At 34.1% G+C, this 17396-nt stretch overlaps 1 protein-coding gene across 2 annotated transcripts in view; it reads right to left on the bottom strand.

Annotated features, from left to right (window-relative positions):
- The window catches only part of LOC102602725 (callose synthase 7-like), a 28266-nt gene extending 14405 nt beyond the window's left edge, over window positions 1-13861 (bottom strand). Inside the window, exons 1-17 of one of the 2 annotated variants that reach the window (XM_006348897.2) lie at window positions 13220-13861; window positions 11322-11422; window positions 10628-10740; window positions 10444-10531; window positions 10243-10353; window positions 9994-10116; window positions 8659-8757; window positions 8428-8519; window positions 7361-7484; window positions 6744-6878; window positions 6590-6666; window positions 6423-6510; window positions 4890-5012; window positions 1320-1437; window positions 830-1161; window positions 704-756; window positions 435-495 (exon numbers count right to left, since the gene is read on the bottom strand). In XM_006348897.2, the coding sequence (XP_006348959.1) occupies window positions 435-495; window positions 704-756; window positions 830-1161; window positions 1320-1437; window positions 4890-5012; window positions 6423-6510; window positions 6590-6666; window positions 6744-6878; window positions 7361-7484; window positions 8428-8519; window positions 8659-8757; window positions 9994-10116; window positions 10243-10353; window positions 10444-10531; window positions 10628-10740; window positions 11322-11422; window positions 13220-13439 (2058 nt within the window). In that variant the 5' untranslated portion in view covers window positions 13440-13861. Of the gene's footprint in view, window positions 1-434; window positions 496-703; window positions 757-829; window positions 1162-1319; window positions 1438-4889; window positions 5013-6422; window positions 6511-6589; window positions 6667-6743; window positions 6879-7360; window positions 7485-8427; window positions 8520-8658; window positions 8758-8892; window positions 9012-9993; window positions 10117-10242; window positions 10354-10443; window positions 10532-10627; window positions 10741-11321; window positions 11423-13219 lie in introns of those variants that run through there. The other variant, XM_015309416.1, reaches the window with a different exon arrangement.
- Between the last annotated feature and the right edge of the window lie 3535 nt (window positions 13862-17396).

Genomic DNA, 17396 nt, shown 5'->3' with positions numbered 1-17396 from the left:
CATATTACGTAGGATATCATTAGATCCAGACAATAATAACATGACAATAGCCATTGATGATAGAGCTGAATAATGTGTTTTAGCCCTTTTGAAAAAGCCACGTGGAAAGAAGTCAAGAACATACAAGATGGTTATGCTGAAGTAGAATGCAAAGTGGACAAGTCTATTCACGACAATCTTAGACATGGCAAGCCGCATCATCAGTATCTTAAGACAATCTTTTGATGACATAGCAGTCACGTCGGAATCACATGGAAGTCATGTTATATAGGAATCAATGACGGTTATAAAAGTTGTCGTTACATATTTTTAAAATTTATTTTTTCACACATGTGGAATAAGGACAATCATACAAGAAGAAAACCACTCCTCAGACATGCTAAAATGGATTTATAAGGATAAACGGAATAATAGAGCTTAAGGGAAAACATTACCTCAACATAGTAGCTGAATGAGAGCTTGCTTATGAGGAGCATGATCCAGAAGAGAGTGTACCTGAGCAAATAAAATAAGGGAATGAATTGTTAGATCAGTTCACTGTATCAACCATAATTACGAGTATTCACTATAATCTATTAGCTAACCTTGCCCCACATTCATGCACAGCATACCAAAAACGAATATGAGAGGACCAGAAGAATAGAAATGCTATCAAACAAGACTTCTTTATTTGTGTAAAGATAGAAGACAAATGAGTTCTTACTTTAACAAGGAGAACATGTCTTCGTGCATGCCTCTTCCAACATAAAGCTTAGGCTGGATACACTACATCTATTAGACAAATGTGACAGAACAGTCCATGTAAGTATCAAAGCATAAATATGCTGACCTGAGCCCACCACATAAGGAGGCTGATGATTCGCCAGTTCGAGCGCTCCATGGATTTCCGCAAGAAAGGGAAGAAAAATATAAAGGCAGCCAATATCTCTGGTAACAAATAAATAGCAACACAGTAGTAATACAGTGATTCATTTTCAATATTTCCTCCCAAATTACTGAAGAATCTCAGAACTCCCGCTGGATCCTGAACAGATTTTGCATAAGCAACAGGCATGACGACAACCCAGAATGCTGCAAATGCAAATTTCAGAAGGTAGCGAAGAATCTGGGTGATTTTTAAGCTCCTCCAAGCTCTCAGACTGAGGACTATGTCCAAAGTAGCTGCAGCAAGAACATATATATGGACCACGCTCAGCTAAAGACAGTCACAATATGAAAAATGGTAAAATCTAGGCACACTCCTTACACTTTTAATAAAAAAGTTTCTAGAAGATTGAAAAATGATAGAGAAAGGAAATCAACTAAGGTACTGCAACTACCTCTCAACGCGTTAAGAATAGCAGCAGTTATGAAAATACTCAAGACGCTTTTGAACACATCCGCATCAAAAATCACAGACAAAGATCCTGACTGATTCCATGCAATGATAACCATTGCCTGAAGAGGGAAAGAGGGAGATGAGATCAACACAAATATTTCATAAAGATGACATGAAGATACAAGGGAAACTTCAGTATTTTTGCAAGATATCTTCTTGTATTGTATAAACCCAAGCACCCAACTCAAAATAATGGCAACGGTTGTGTAGCGCTTGATCCTTTACTAACCACCTTGATAATCTTCTGTAAAATATTCTCATTCTTATCGATAACCGAGCAAGAACTCACAACACTCCAAGTGATCAGCTAACTGTCAGTTGGAGAACTCACTGTGGACATGTGAAGTAAATATATGGCATACCATGTGCCAAGTTATAGAATCTGAACAGTCCAGTGTCCATCTAATTCAATGCCAGGACAGAAAAATAAACCCCTTTGTTGAGAATACAATTAAATAATAAAAGTGTGCTCTCTCGAACAACTTAAGCTTTTAGATGAGATGGTTACACACTTCAACATGGTACCAAAGCTGGCAGAGGTCCTGAGATCAAATCTCACCCTCTGAGATCAAACCTCACCGCCATCCATATCAAAAAGATTTTTCACGTGCTTTAAGCTTTTAGATGAGATGATTACACACTTCAACACCTTGAATTCAGCAAAATCTAAACCAATGAATTTCAATTCTAATCATATGAAATACATCAAACAAATTTATAGAAAGCTATAACATTCTTCAATGTCAGCTTTGCTAAGCATAGTTGGTCTTAAAGGAGGAGGCTGCATATGATAAATCCTAAGAGTCTAATAAAGTGGAAAGAATTCAGATGATTCATCCAGCCAATTCCCAGAAGTTCAAAAATGAGGGCTAAGTTGATTGATGCCTCGTTCATTAAAGCCAGTGCTTTAGTCGTGCTTAAAGCCTCAACAGACCTTAGCTATTGAACAACTCTTCTACTTAATCAACAATGAGACTTTTTCAACTCTTAACATTTCAACTAGCGAGTAAAGAAAGAGAGGCATTGCATTTGGAAAGAGGGAGAACTGCCCCCTCTCCCCACGACAAGGGCAACCATCTTGATCTTGCACAGAGTCCTTTTTCTCCATTTTGTTCATATTTTCATTACAACTTTCCCAAGCAACTTCTGATGAAAGCAGTACACCAGGGTTTCAAAATATTCTACCAGGGCAGCATTTCAGAATGCAAAAATTACCTTCTTCTTTTATGACAAGGTAATCCACAATCGCTATCCTTCGGGTGCGCACAGGTAAGCCCCTCTCCATTGTAATAGCCCACAAATCACATAGGAGAGGTAAACTGCACCAGGCAAGCCCCGTGCAACGAGCTCGACTAAGAAAACAAGAGGGGGGTTTCAAACCTGAGATCCCCCATTTGGGAGATCCCTTGCTCAACCAACTCGTCCAACCTTTCTGAACCTAATAATTTCATCTGTGATTTAGAATGTTGAATTTGTCTTGAACTATCTCACCAAAGTGAAGGTTTGACATTATGCTAATCTTACTTTAGGAACTTATGTGTAAAGAAACAGAAAATTTAGGAGTAAACAGTTGATGAAGATATAGAAGCAAATCCATAATCAGAAAAGGTGTTCCATGTGATAAAGCAGCTGTCAATCATTGTTAACCCATTGAAATTTAAAAAAACCATAATCAGAGGTGTTCCATGTGATACAGCAGATGTCCAACATCCTTAGCCCATTGACCAATTACCTTCTTGATGTTGTCACATGGAACACAAACATGCAGCCTAGGAGAAAAAGAGACTTCGCAGAGAAGAAGTCACATATTCAGTAAGAAATAATCCTCTACAGCCTCATTTTCCTTCTTCTGGGATTTGAATAGGAATAGGAATATAAACAAGAATAGCACATACAATCCTACTTAGAATAGGAATAGGAATAAGAATAGGAATAGGAATAGTATATAGAATCCTACTTGTCCGTCTAATTAATGGTTATGTTAACAAAAGTAGGACCAATTATATATACATGAACCCCATATTCAGAGAAAGAAAACTCAGACAGACATGTCACCGTGAGTCAATTTCCAAAGACTTTCTACACTTTTTTGTGTCAACCTTGTATTCATCAGTATTTATGTAGAGCACCGTGTCATCTTCTCGGTGACTACTTTTTCATGTCTAATTTGTGTAGCATCGTGCAATCCTTCTGGTGACGACTTTTTCATATCTAATTTGTGTAGCACCGTTCCATCCTTTCGGTGACTATTTGCTTATATCTGATTTGTGTAGCACCGTGCATCTTCCGGTGACTACTATCTATGGTTGTTGTTTGTCACTAGCCTTTTAATCAATTAGACACTTAGAATTTTTTTCTCCATGATGATCTCAAGGAAGAAGTCTATATGGAGCAACCACCTCGTTTTGTTGCTCAGGAGGAGTTTAGTAGCCTTGTATTATGTTGATTGTGCAGGTCATTTTATGGTTTAAAATAGTCTTCTCAAGCTTGGTTTGAGAAGTTTAACACAGTAATTCAAGAATTTGGCCCGACTCATGGTAGAGTAGCCACTCTATGTTTTATCGATATTCTGTATCAAATCCAGTATTTCATGAGAAGACCTAAGCACATTGAGATTCATTGTCAATTTTGTGAAGTTGAGTAATCAACTTGCAGATATCTTCATCAAGCTCCTCATCGGTCCTCGTATTAATTACATTTGTAACAAGCTAGGCACATATCACTTGTATGCACTACCTTGAAGGGGAGTGTTAGAATAGGAATAGGAACAAGAATAGTATATACAATCCTACTTAAAAATTGGAATAGTAATATGAATAGTATATAGAATCTTACTTGGACAAGGATTGTAATGTAGTGTCCTAGTTGGAAAAAGAGTCTAATGTACTGTCTATAAATAGGGTCTCAATGTAATAATATAGATACACAATTTAATAATATTTTTTTCCAATATTTCTCACAGCCTCATTTTCCTTCTTCTGGGATTTGAACCTGAGACATTATGGTTCTCCTCCCACTTCTTGACCACTCCACACACCATTGGATGCGAGAACCCATTGTAAGACATAATTTTCATCCAAAAGAGAAGCCTCGGCATTGAAGAATTAAATAAGTTCAGTCGGAATTCCTCTGAGACAGCATTGCTCCTCAGATAACTATACATTTCAGTGGCATCTAAATGGAGATAAAATAAGCTTGGTTTTCTAAGTATAGCTGAAGAATAATGGATCATATAAAATGAAATATTGGCCAAAATTCTGATGCGTCAAATCCCTTAACATTTTACTGACAATTGGTTAGCACTGATTAGTTCATTTCCAAAGAGTGTTTTTACTAACTTATAATGGTTGTGACTGTGGCCTTACTATCTCTGCTTTCTCCTTCAATTTTTCTAACCTTTCATCCCTTGTAAATATGTTCCCACAAATAGTTTATACTTTATAGAGACAAGGAAAGCAGAGCACGCAAATTTTTAAATAAAACATAGCAGTTTACGTGAGTCTGGAGATACCTGAAGTGCCAATATAAAAAATATCCACATCCGATCAAAACTCCTATAAAGGTGCCAAAAAGTTCGATTTTCAACAAAATTTGCCTTAGGCTTCCTCCCTCCAGTAGCAACATTATTATGTCCCTGAAAATCAAGCTAAGTTAGTCCATTTATAGAAAACCATGAGGGAATACTATCTAAATTAAAGCAAATGAGAGGACAAAATTCAGCCAAATTCTACAAATTTGACAATTCCTGGAATTTTGAACTTGATGCCCCAGAATCTTTTCGATTTCTCATTCGAGAACTACTATCTTTAGCTCTGGAACTGAATCATTTCCTCAGTTAACTTGCCAAGGAACGTCAGAATCTTCAGTTCAGAAGTCAAGATACAGACTTTCGGAGAAGAGCAATTATGTGCCTTCTTTTATTCCAGAGTCGAGAATAATTATTCATTTTATTTTTTTCTTTTCTAGTTTTAATCTTTTGACATGTTGGTACAGTAGAAAACTTCCATTCTCTTTATCAGCAGCTCCAAAAGAGAAGTGAATAACTTAACAGCTGAACCACACACACACGCACATATATACATGTAGTGTAAAGTCTAAACTGACCAGCAAAAACTTTATTCATCAGCAAAAAGTTTGTGCTGGCCGCAATATTTACAATCTACAAGCTACAGTCCTTGAAAATCTAAAATTCTTCCAAAAAATTGTAACATAGATTCTGCATCATCTGCACAACTCTCTTTACACCAAAAATCGAAATTTAAAATACAATTCATCTTAAATTTTTGTAGGAACTACTATTATCTTCAAAACGTCTGTTATTACCTTATATTTTTTAATCACCTTCAAAGAGAAACAACATCCTCTACCTTTCTTACACCTGCGATGTGACTTGGAAGTAACTTACTCAAGCTAAGGACTCTTGGTGCTCAAAATTACTCAGGCAAAGAACTCAAAAAGAATGTGCAGTATACAACAGTTCATATGCTAAAGGTCTGACGACTATTTTATTCGTAACGCTATTCAAAAGTGATGCAAAGAAACCTACTCAAACTTACTTGCTTAAACAAACTACTTATTTGAAGAACACCCTATGTAACACAATGTTTGCGTCTTAACATCCCATGTGAATGGATTGAATTCTAATCAAGCCTCAGGATGCAACATCATGTTAAAGAATCAAATCACCCAACAAAAGACCAATTGGCAGTAAGTGAAGCAGACACTAAAGTTATCTGTGAACTCTTCTATTTAGCCAGAGAAAATTGTTCCGTTTTTACATATATAAGTACAACAGAATACGACATCCTTGAAGTGCGATTTATTTTCCTGCTGAATAAGTCAGCAAGAGTTGATCCAAAGACCACATGTTATTATGGGACCTTGCTAACCAATCACAAATCTTATTTAAGGAAGCAAATTTAATACAGTGGAAAAATCTAGTAAATAAAATTGATGACATGGATTCAAGGTTGCCATAGCTACTGAATACGTCTCTTGCGTTACCTATACAGACATGGTAATATATCTGATAAGAGACACATACCACATTTGCTTTATTTCTTTTATCTGAGTGCACAAAGAAATCAGCTTTTTTGTCCATTGGCCAACCCAGCTTAAAACATTTATCGGACCTGCAAAGGAAGAGTAATAAGTCTCTTCTTCCTTAGACTGTAAAAACGAAAAATCGTACAATGCTACACAATTGATTACCAAAAGTATTCATTCAGATCATCATAATTTCTCCATGCTGAATGGCTTGCTGTCCCATTCTGGTTTCTGCTAGATTCCTTTTTCAGCGAAGATAATTCAGATAAAGTGATAAATAACAATACTATGAAACAAATAGCACAAATATAGGAGTTACCTTATGAATGACTTCATAAATAGGGGTCACAACATCCCGCAGGAAAGACTCCTCACCATGGGACACTGGTTGATATGCACCTCCACTTACTGGAAGTACATTGCCAAATAGTATTCCATGCATCTCATGTGCCATCTGATTTTTGAAGTATAAAAGGCACGCAAACACATGAAGGGTAACTGTTTATATAAATAATGTTGCTATTTCTGGAAAAAAAAAAACTGGAGAATAATCTCCCCAATCCATCCAAAATACTGAAGAATTATTGCATTACATGTGTGCAATGTGTATAACATGACTAGACAGTTCGCTATGGAGAAGATGATCGCATCAATCAAGCATCACAAAACTAATCAGATTTCGTGAAGAGGTCACATGGTAACGTTACACATGTTATTACACTGTTCCTCAACGCCCACTTCACCCTTCCAGAAAAAAAATGAAGTGTCCCTTAAGACTTTTATCTTGGTATGATATCATGTCAGTTCCTTCAGTGTGTGAGATAGTGCACATGCAAAAGTCGACAAGAGACAACAGAAGCAGTGATTGATGTAAACTGACCAGCAGATTCTAGACAAATCCAGGACTTTTACTGAATATATAGAAAGCAAACTTACATTGTGGAAGATATAGCAAAGGCATTCTGGCATAAATCGTATATTTGAAGCTTCCCCCCATATAAGAAGATAAAGGCCAATGTAAAGAAGCTCCAACTGTTGCTTGTCACAACCGGGTGGAAACCTGCAACACAAGACGTAAAGCCAAGTAAGAGAAAATCACTTCCAGTCCCTTTTTTATAAGCCAAGCATTTGGCCATGAAATTTCAAATACAACTTGAAGTTGTATTTGGAATTTGGAAAGCACCCAAAACCTTGTTCACTTTTTTCACTTTTACTATATTTTTCTTTTTCAAATTATACCCTAAATTATTATTTTTTATAAAAATAACCTCATTTAGATTATATTTCATGTTTTTTTAGGAAAATTTACACTCGAACAACCAAATATTATTTGCAAAAATTATAACCAAAAACAACTCCAACTTCAAAAATTTCAAATAAAGTGAAAAAATATTTACAATAGTATGCAATAGCTCATATATGATATATGAGATCTAATCTCTGACATTATGTGACTATCTACTTGAGATATTACTATTTTACAAATTTGATTGTATATTTCATGTAAATTAGTAATGCTGGGTGATTTTTCTAGTTTTTAGAAATTGGGGGTGTAAATCATATTTAGAAAAAGTACATTCAAAATCCAAAATATTCTTCGCAAAAAGTATGGCCAAACACAACTTCAATTTCAAAAATTCCAAATAAAGTGAATTTTTTTTTGGTATGCATGGCCAAACACGTAAATATTTTTAATTATAAAATTTTGAATTAAAGTACTTTCTATGTAATTTCTAAGTATGTAAATTTAACATCAAAACGAATAAAGAACTGAGGTTCATATTTACACCAACAATGAGCAAGTTCAAGTTCAAAATCAGTACACTGCTTCATTCTCTTTGGGATGGAAGGAGTAATATATTTTTTCATTTTAATAATTTAAACATATTTGACGTATTCTAAAAGGTTGTTCTTGTAATTTTATTTTATTTTTTGTAGTTTAAACATATTTGACGTATTCTAAAAGGTTGTTCTTGTAATTTCATGATCACTACTTGGCTCACCTGAGGTTTGTTGGACAGTGCAAATATTTGTACCATGATTCATAGTTTTTGAATATTTTATCCTTCAGCTGCTTAACTGTATAGCTGTCCAACTGCAAAAATGTTCTCTTGTACTCAATTTTCAAGAGAAAAATGACAAAAGGGTTGTTTGCTAAGCAGACAAAATAAAGAGAGATTTATATGCATATTTGATCAAACTAGTGTAATATTCAAATGAGCAGATACAGTTACCTCATTATAATTTGCATCATCATCCACACTCTTGTTTCTTATATCCATGTTTGCAAGTAGCAATATTAAGTGCTCCCTCTGATTTGCCACATTTGCTTTCTTGATTCCGATAAATTAGCAGTAATATGGAGTTAGGAATCTCAACTATCAGCATGTTGAAGGATATGTACTAGAAGCAAATTGAAAAAAAATGCTAAATGCCACATCCTTGTTTGAAAGCATCAGAAATAGTACCAGAATGCAATTGACAGAACCAAGGCAAACTCAAGGAGATAGCTTCCCATAGGGTGGTACATGCATTCCTGAATACCAAGGTCTGCCGTAACATGTCTCACAGCACTCCAAAGTGTGATGCAACAGAAATTAAAAGACAATCACAGGACTAGCAGGTGGTTTTCTTTCAACAAGGGAGACTTGCAAAGTGTAGGATTTCATAAAGGAAGTGTTTAAAGTACCTTAAAAGTTCATAGGGACTCATGAATTTATGTAAGTGTGTAGGTTTCACATGTATTTGGTGAACACTTCAGTAAACAAATAACTAAATGAGATCAGATATGCTTTACATGTTTGAGAAAAAAAATCGCATTCATAAGTTCTGCTCATTTCACACTGGATGGCACACGTGCTTCATACAATTTGTTGATGACAAAAGAAAATAACTTTATAAGCAGAATTAAACATGCTGGAGTGTTCTTCAACAAAGATTTGTCATGGACCTTGAACGCATTACTATCATCATACAGGCAAGGGAAGATCCAGGAAGCTATGCATATTAAATAAAGATACTTCCGCAGAATTATGCAGGAAATGGGTTCCAAACAAGTGGTACTCATAAGTCATAATAAGAAGCCGGGAAGTGGTGGGTTTCAGAAAGGTGGTAGTTAAAATGCAAACATGGTTCAACAAAACATACTTCAGATACATGATTTTTTAAAAGTGGAATGAGTTCAAACAGAAGGGAGTGATCTTTCAGGGCCAGCCCAATCTCATATTCTAGGAAATTCAGTTAGTACACCTTCCACTCAACTTTGACCTTCAACTCCCAAAATGGTGACACCAAAATCTCATTAACCTGACTCTGCTGTTTTAAGACAATAAACTTTCACAATGAAAATTTACACTAGCGAAGAGCTGAAATGAACATTAAATATTCATCCAGTGCCACTTTTTGTACAACACATTGTACCCTTTCAGAACTTGAAATTTTGTTGGTGCGGATGAAAAATTGTGCGTACAGAACACTGCAACAGTTTATGGCCACTTAAGCATGTTGCCTTACATATGACAATAAGTTCTGGAACACGTGCGTGGAGAGTCGTGATCAGTATATTTTACCTGGAAGCCAAAGGCTGAAGCAAGCCATTCGAGTATATCATTGACTGACTTATCCTTGTCATCAGGCATTCTGAGAACCGGAAGATTATTCATATTTCTTATAGCTCGAAGAGCAGCCTTGATCTGATCAAGAAAGAGAATTACATCAATCTTTTCTGTGATGAAAATGAGATACAGAAGTCCTATATAATCATGCAAAAGGAGCATTCCAGCAAATGAAACTGAGATTAAAGCAATTTTTTGTATAACCTCAGGCAGTTCCATTATCGCTGGTTTGACCCCAGCAGCATAAATAGGAAGAATGTTGTAGTGCTCATAGTAGTCTCTTTTCTCTTCGACATCTTTGGCATATCTTTTTGTCTGTGAAAACGAAGATACTAGACCTTAAAGTTCCCAAAGAGGAATAAGTACTGGAAAATTCCAAGGACTACATAAGAACACAAATAAAACCTCATCTTCCACTTTTGAAGAGGGTACCACTGTCCTCAGCACATCATATAGTACACTTGCAATTTGATAGATCTTAGCCATCTCCTCTCTAATAATGCAAAGTCAACCAGTAATTAAATGAACAAAGGTAGGCCAATGACAAAAGAAATACAAGAAGGCCATGAAATTCAGGTTGAAATCTTACGGTTTCTTTGTTTGATGGCCATCTCTGATATTTTCCTCATAGAAGTTCTGGTAAAATTTCTGAATTTCTCTAGGATCATTTCTTGCAAGTTGAGGTTCAGTTTCTTCTTCTTCCTACAATCAACAAAAAGGGTACAAAGTTTACGTCATGCTAATCATTGAGAGATTGATCTCAAAGCTTAACCCTAAAAACGTAAAACAATTAAAACATGAAAATGAACTACTTATTTACAGAAATAACGAAGATGGGTAATGTCAAACAAACATATCAAATGGAAGATAGTTGTCACAATGACTGAGTCTTGACATCTAAACAAGAAACAGGAAGAAACATGTTTTAACCCCGAGGATGAAGTAGCATGTCCTCCAGAGAGTGAACACCACTAAAAGGAAAGAAATTATTTTTGGTACACGTTGAGGCCATATCCCAACCTACTGGGAAATTAGTTGAATAGTGCAGATACTGGCTAAAATGTGAAATAATTCCATAAATACGTTTTAGAGGGAACCTATTGTAAAACCCAGAGATATAGTCCTCTACAAAGAATCTGCTTAAGTCACTCCTCCATGTCAACTTGTGGAAAGTCCTCCCATCTATGGCTATACCAAACAGCATGCACCAGAATACACTTAAGAAGGAACTTTTATAAGAAATATAAAACCACAAAGCTTTAACTTGCATATGATGTTCCTACCCTTTCAAGTCTATGTAACAGGTATGTCTTGAATTGACGAACGCCGCGCCCACTTGATGTTGGATCCATCCTATGAGCCTTTTCGAAAGCATGGAAACGACCTAATTTAAAAATATAAAAACAGGAAAAGAAACAAGAGGAAGAGTAAATAGAATGTCAATGAAGACAACTAGTGGCACCAAGTAAAGACAAGAGAGCATAAAAGACAATTGACTTCTTCTCAACATATTACTTAATTAAGGTCTATTTGTGCTATATGACTAATCATGACACTGCATCTTTTTTAAATAAAACCTAGAGATCTCCAGTATTAATGATACATATTTCACATATATAGTCCCAGTCAAACGAAACCTAAGAAAGCATTCACGCCCTCAGCAAAAGGTTCCAACATAAACAATAAACAATCTGGTTGAGCACAGGAGTCATGGACAGTACATAAATTTATTTAAGAGTCTCTAAAGTAATATATAGAGATCATCTTATGATTCTTAAAGTATAGCAACTTTGAGGTGATTTTCATACAGACTACAATAAAAGTGTGTTAGAGATTTGATCAAGGCCACAATGCCAAATTGTTTTAATGTTTTGCCCTCCCTCATAAGCCCCTACTTTTGTGTTCCTCATAAAGAATTTAACTTGGAAAAACATTATTATACCTCTCTATAAATACAGTTTCAGAAAGAAAAAAAATGGAGTTCTATAAAAGACAAGAGACATGTGTGTCTCATCTGGATGAAAGGATATTGACTTGTTGGTAACAATGTCCTCATTGTTCAGGAACTTTAAGATTAAATGCACCTCTAATTTGAGCTTCCAAACATAGGAGCATAAAAAGTCTTCCTTCTTTTTTTTCTCCAGACAAGTGATTCATAAGAGACATTATTGTTTACATTTTGGGCTTCATTTGAAAAAGAACACATAACAACTCCTCCCAGATAGCCGATGCTCAATCTAGTCGTTACTGGTCCTAATCATTTTACTGGACTCAAAGTAGATGGAATACAAGCTAGGTATTCTTTAATGATATTTACCACTAAATTCCCTTCTTCTTCTTTTTTGATAAGGTAAATATGATATTATTTACCACTAATTCAAACATCACATTAAGTTTTCTTCTGCTCCTTCCAAGGCGTAAAAGTTAGTTTTGCTTTCAGCAGAATTATGCATGTTAGTTAAACTATGTGATCGTAGCTTTGGTATGACTGCAATTCAACAAAATAAAATCCTAACGAATAGAATCAAGCCCGTTCATCCCATAGGTCAAAACACTAATGTACATCTTCAGAATTCCACATCATGTAAAGTTGCTTAAAATACTTGCTATACCTACTACGTGTGTTTATTATAGTTAAATAGAGAAAATAACTATATGGGAGAGTTCTTTATAATCATTGTGCCTCAAATCACCAATTACTCATCCAATAGATATCCATGTTCATTTTAACTTGACCGACAGAAAGATTCAAAATATCCTCTTATTGGTCATATAACTACAAAACCAAGAAAAGATTAAACACTAGGTATCACTTCATATCTGCCTACACCTTAGTGGTGTGGGTAGAGTTACTAGTACTTATGCTGGTGGGAGGTAGTAAGGTATGACTGGACTAGTCGAGATACGATCAAGCTGGGCAGACACAATCATACAAAAAAAAGTGAAATCTTTATCTAAATCTCAAAATTAAAAAAAAAAAATAAGGACTTGAAATTAAATATAAACTCAGAAAATATAATTTTAGCTTATACCTATTGATTCAAAATCTAAGTTAAGTTAACAACAACGACATATCCAGTGTAATCGCACAAATGGAGTCTCGTAAAGGTAGATTGTACGCATACCTCATCATAACATAAACTTTTAAAAAAAAAAGATAAAATCTTGTAGCTATTCTTACATAGATAAGCAACTCTAGGATTCTGCTTCTCGACTTCATTAGCAACACGAAGAATAGGAGCAATAGACGCCAACGTCGACGGCACAAGTTCACTGTCCAGTGAATTCTGATCTTCTCCAGCAGCAGGATCTACCATAGTGGGTGCTTTAGAAACCCTCCTAGACGCAGTTCTAGGTGGGCCCACACCCCCTTCAGCCTTCGTCCCACTGGTACTCGCCATAATTTACAACAAAACCAAACTAGGGTTTTTTTCCCCAAATCCTCTGGTTGTTTGAAATACATACTAATTTATATATTAGTATTACTTAATGTGTTTGTCTTGTGGAGATACTTTGGATGGAACTTTAGCTTTTGATTACTCTATGAGCAAGAAAAGAATGTGATGTGACAGACTAGTAACAAAGATTTTTGAGCTTCTTCTCTTTTTCGCTTTGCAAAATTTGTTTGTTTGTGGGATTTTGGGTTTGCTTTATCTAGCTTTAATGGAGAAATTGTAAAGAAATAGGCAACTTTTTTGAATGAAGAGAGAGAGAAGGCGCACTTTGCTTTGCTTCGCCTATGGGCTTTTGAACAGAGGACCAAAAAAGAGAAACAGAGAGGACCCCATTGAAGAGGAAAATCCATTGGTGTTTGTACGTTAAATCATTCCCGCGCTCTATTAAAAAAACAGTTACAAGTGAGAAACGAAATAAACTAAACAAACACGAGTCGCTCGCGGTGGGATGATTGACTAGAGGTTTCGAATTTGAATTTCTGATTATGTAAAAGAAATTGTCAGATTTTTGCTCCTATTGGACTATTTGTATCGATGTGCATGAGGATTCTAATTCATGTATCTCTCGGTTCGAAAATTAAAATAAGAGGCTCGAATTATTTCTTTGGACTCTTTTTCAATTTTGATATATATTGGTTGATTGTATATTTCGTTATGGTTCTATGATTTATAGAATTGTTTTTCCTATTTGATCTCTTTGAATTTGCGATGGATTCTATTTATTTAAAAAGAATTGATTCAATACATTTCATATATACTCATAGGTACTATGCTGGATTTGAATCAGATTTCGGATCAGTCTAATATTGATTGATTGCCTCCATATTATGTTGTGTGATGTCCCAACTTAAGATAAGAAATTCCACATCAACAAAACACATAAAAGATGTTGGGTATATAAGTAAGCAGGTTTTACCAACTAATGACACATTTAAAGTTGTGCGAGCCTAGGCCCAAAGCCGACAATATCACTGGTGGGTTGGGCCGTTACAAATGGTATCAGAGTCACTCATGTGTCAGGTCCGGGCAAACCTTAGTACTGAGTCTAGGCAAATCTCATTCGGTGGGGCAAACTCCAGCATCGACAAAACTAACGGTGGGGCAAACCTCAGCATTTAAAAGTTCCACATCGACAAAACACAGGAGAGATGTTGGGTATGTAACTCATATAAGTAAGCAAGTCTTACCAACTAGTGATGCGTTTTAAAGTCGTGTGGGCCTAGGCCCATAATAGACAATATCACTAGGGGGTTGGACCGTTACATGTTAGTGCTAACAAATATTGTTTATTTTTTGTTTTGAAACTTTCAAGAGTATTTCATTTCGGTCCTTACTAGCTCGTTGCTTGCGTGTACAAAAAGAATGCTCAAGAAAGCTACTACACTCATAGCGCACTTGCAGTACCATAATTATTTTTGAGAAATAAATCCTATGTGAATCAATGTCACAAGATTAAAAAATATTTTGATATAATTTTAATTTAAGAATCACAAAATTAATTTTTTATTTTTTTAACCTCTATGTTAAATCAACTTAGATTTTCTTTTTTTAAACGGAAGGAGTATTTATTTTAGGCCACGTGTGATTTTATCTTTAGAACCAAACTTTTCTTGGGAAAATGTATTGTGAGTGGAAATTGGAAAGCTTAATTGGGAAGGAAGGTAGTCAAGGTTATTTTATGTTGTTATCATGCTACTTTAGCTTAATAGTAGGTCCATATCGTGACTTATATAACACAAATAGGATTATTTTGTGCCCCTACTTAAGTTTTGATCCTGATAAAAGAAGTCTAGAAAAAATGAATCCGCATTAAAATTTGAAATTTGTGAATTTAAATAGGGAAAATTTTCAAAACAACAATATTTTATCTTTTAGTGGGATTCTTTAGCAACAATTTCATTATTTATTAAAAATGTCATTATTTTTGGTTTTGTTAATAGATTAGTTATGTATTTATTTTATTTTGATTAATTTGAAAGAATACAAAAATTAATAACATAAAAGAGAAAATCATGGAACGAAAAAATTCAAAAAGGTAAAAAGGTTTTAAATACAAATTAGTTACCTTTTGAAAAATTATAAATCTCCTTCTTTCTATCGAGGCTTTTTTTCTTTCTTCTTAAGAACATCAAAAAAAAATTAAAAATAATTTAGTTTGTCTTCCGAATCATTCATCTTATAACTTTCAAAGATTCTTCAAGTTGAATACGGCATATTTTTTGAAACGAAAATTTTCAAAATTGAGGACTATAAATTTGTCGCATCCAGTGAACAATCGAAAAACAATCAGGTATTTTTTTCCGATATTTTTTCTTGTTTGGATGAAATATTCGCATATGTCGAGTATAATTTTATTTTATTTTAATTAAATCAGTGAAATCTTTGTATGTATTGGGATTTATAGCTTTTTATGGATGTTTTGTAATATAAGGATACAAGCATAACAATTCTGGACAGCGCACAACTATGGAGTTAAAAACATCAACTAATTAGTGGTTGTATACATATTTTTGTTGACTTGCAGCGATTGTTGGACACAATTAAGTATTGGATACAATTAAGTTGTATTCAAACTAAAATGTATTTTATATTCTAGTTTTGTTATATTATTATTATTTCACTAAAAATATTGTTTTCGAAAAACATAGAATAAGTTGTATTAAAATAATTGTATTTATATTACAATATCCAGCTTTGTTATTTTATTAGTAGTTCACTTTAAAATTGTAGCAACTATTTTTCTAGCTCAGTTTGTATTCCAAAAATAATTATGTATTTCAGTATCATTTTGTATTTCAAACGCAAAATGAATACAAATAAGTTTGTATCCTTTCTTAATTCGTATTTATATGTAATGATTAGATTATATTGGGATACAATCAGTAACATTTTTGTAATAAATAAAAGAAAAATATATTTGGCAGTTATGTAATACAATTTTTTAATTTTCACTATGAAAGTAAAATATCAGTTTTAAGTTTTAATTTGAATGGTAAAGTGAGCACATAAAATGCAAAAGTTGTTGGTATACAATTATGATGAAAACATAATAAAAAAATAAAGTTTCAGTTTTGGAGAACACCGATTATATTGAAGTTTGAGTTGGGAATTCTTCTTCCAAAGTTGTTTGTCAACGAAATTTTAATAATTTGTATTTCATTTGGCATACTTATTAGAATGAATACAAACTAATAAAGAAATACAAATATCATTATACAAACCCAAACATGAAAATCATAATGAATACAAATACACATATATATTGGAATGAATACAATTTAGGAAAGGATATAAAATTCTGAAAAAAAATACATTACACTGTGAAAAAAATAAATGAATACAAATATGATTCTTCAAGAACTACAGATCAATTTGACATACAATTTAGCATTCATATTGAAATGAATCTCGTATTGTACATAGCCTTTGCCTCAACTGCAATAGCCGATTCAATCCAATGCCACAAAGTTCTATTGAAAGCAACTGCAGTAAGAATAACTTGGGGGAAACTTGTGGCACCTTTAATGGGGCCATTGAAATTGATCCCAGATCCCTTAGTGCCAATACCATGAAGAGATTCTAACCACCATTCATATGCTAGTAATCACGTCTTGGAGGAATTTCTAAAATATTAAAACGAAATTAGAAAAAAATTGTTTAAACGACTAAAAATCTGAAATACATAAATATTAGATGAATATGTAAACAAACTTGAATAAAAATCAAAAAAATTAACTGAAAATCCGTAATATGTACAATTCTAAATAAAATCATAGACGGTGATATTGAAAACAAATCAAAAGAAATCTAAATAACTAATCGATATTACCTTTACCAAATTCAAAATTTCTTGAATTAATCTCTAGATTTTGTTTACCAACCGATTAATCCACCAATTTTGTT

Source organism: Solanum tuberosum, unplaced genomic scaffold (genome assembly GCF_000226075.1).
Source record: "Solanum tuberosum cultivar DM 1-3 516 R44 unplaced genomic scaffold, SolTub_3.0 scf00102, whole genome shotgun sequence".
NCBI classification, from domain to species: Eukaryota; Viridiplantae; Streptophyta; class Magnoliopsida; order Solanales; family Solanaceae; genus Solanum; species Solanum tuberosum.
The sequence above is the reverse complement of the archived record's forward strand: the minus strand, read 5'-3'. Positions and strand labels throughout refer to the sequence as shown.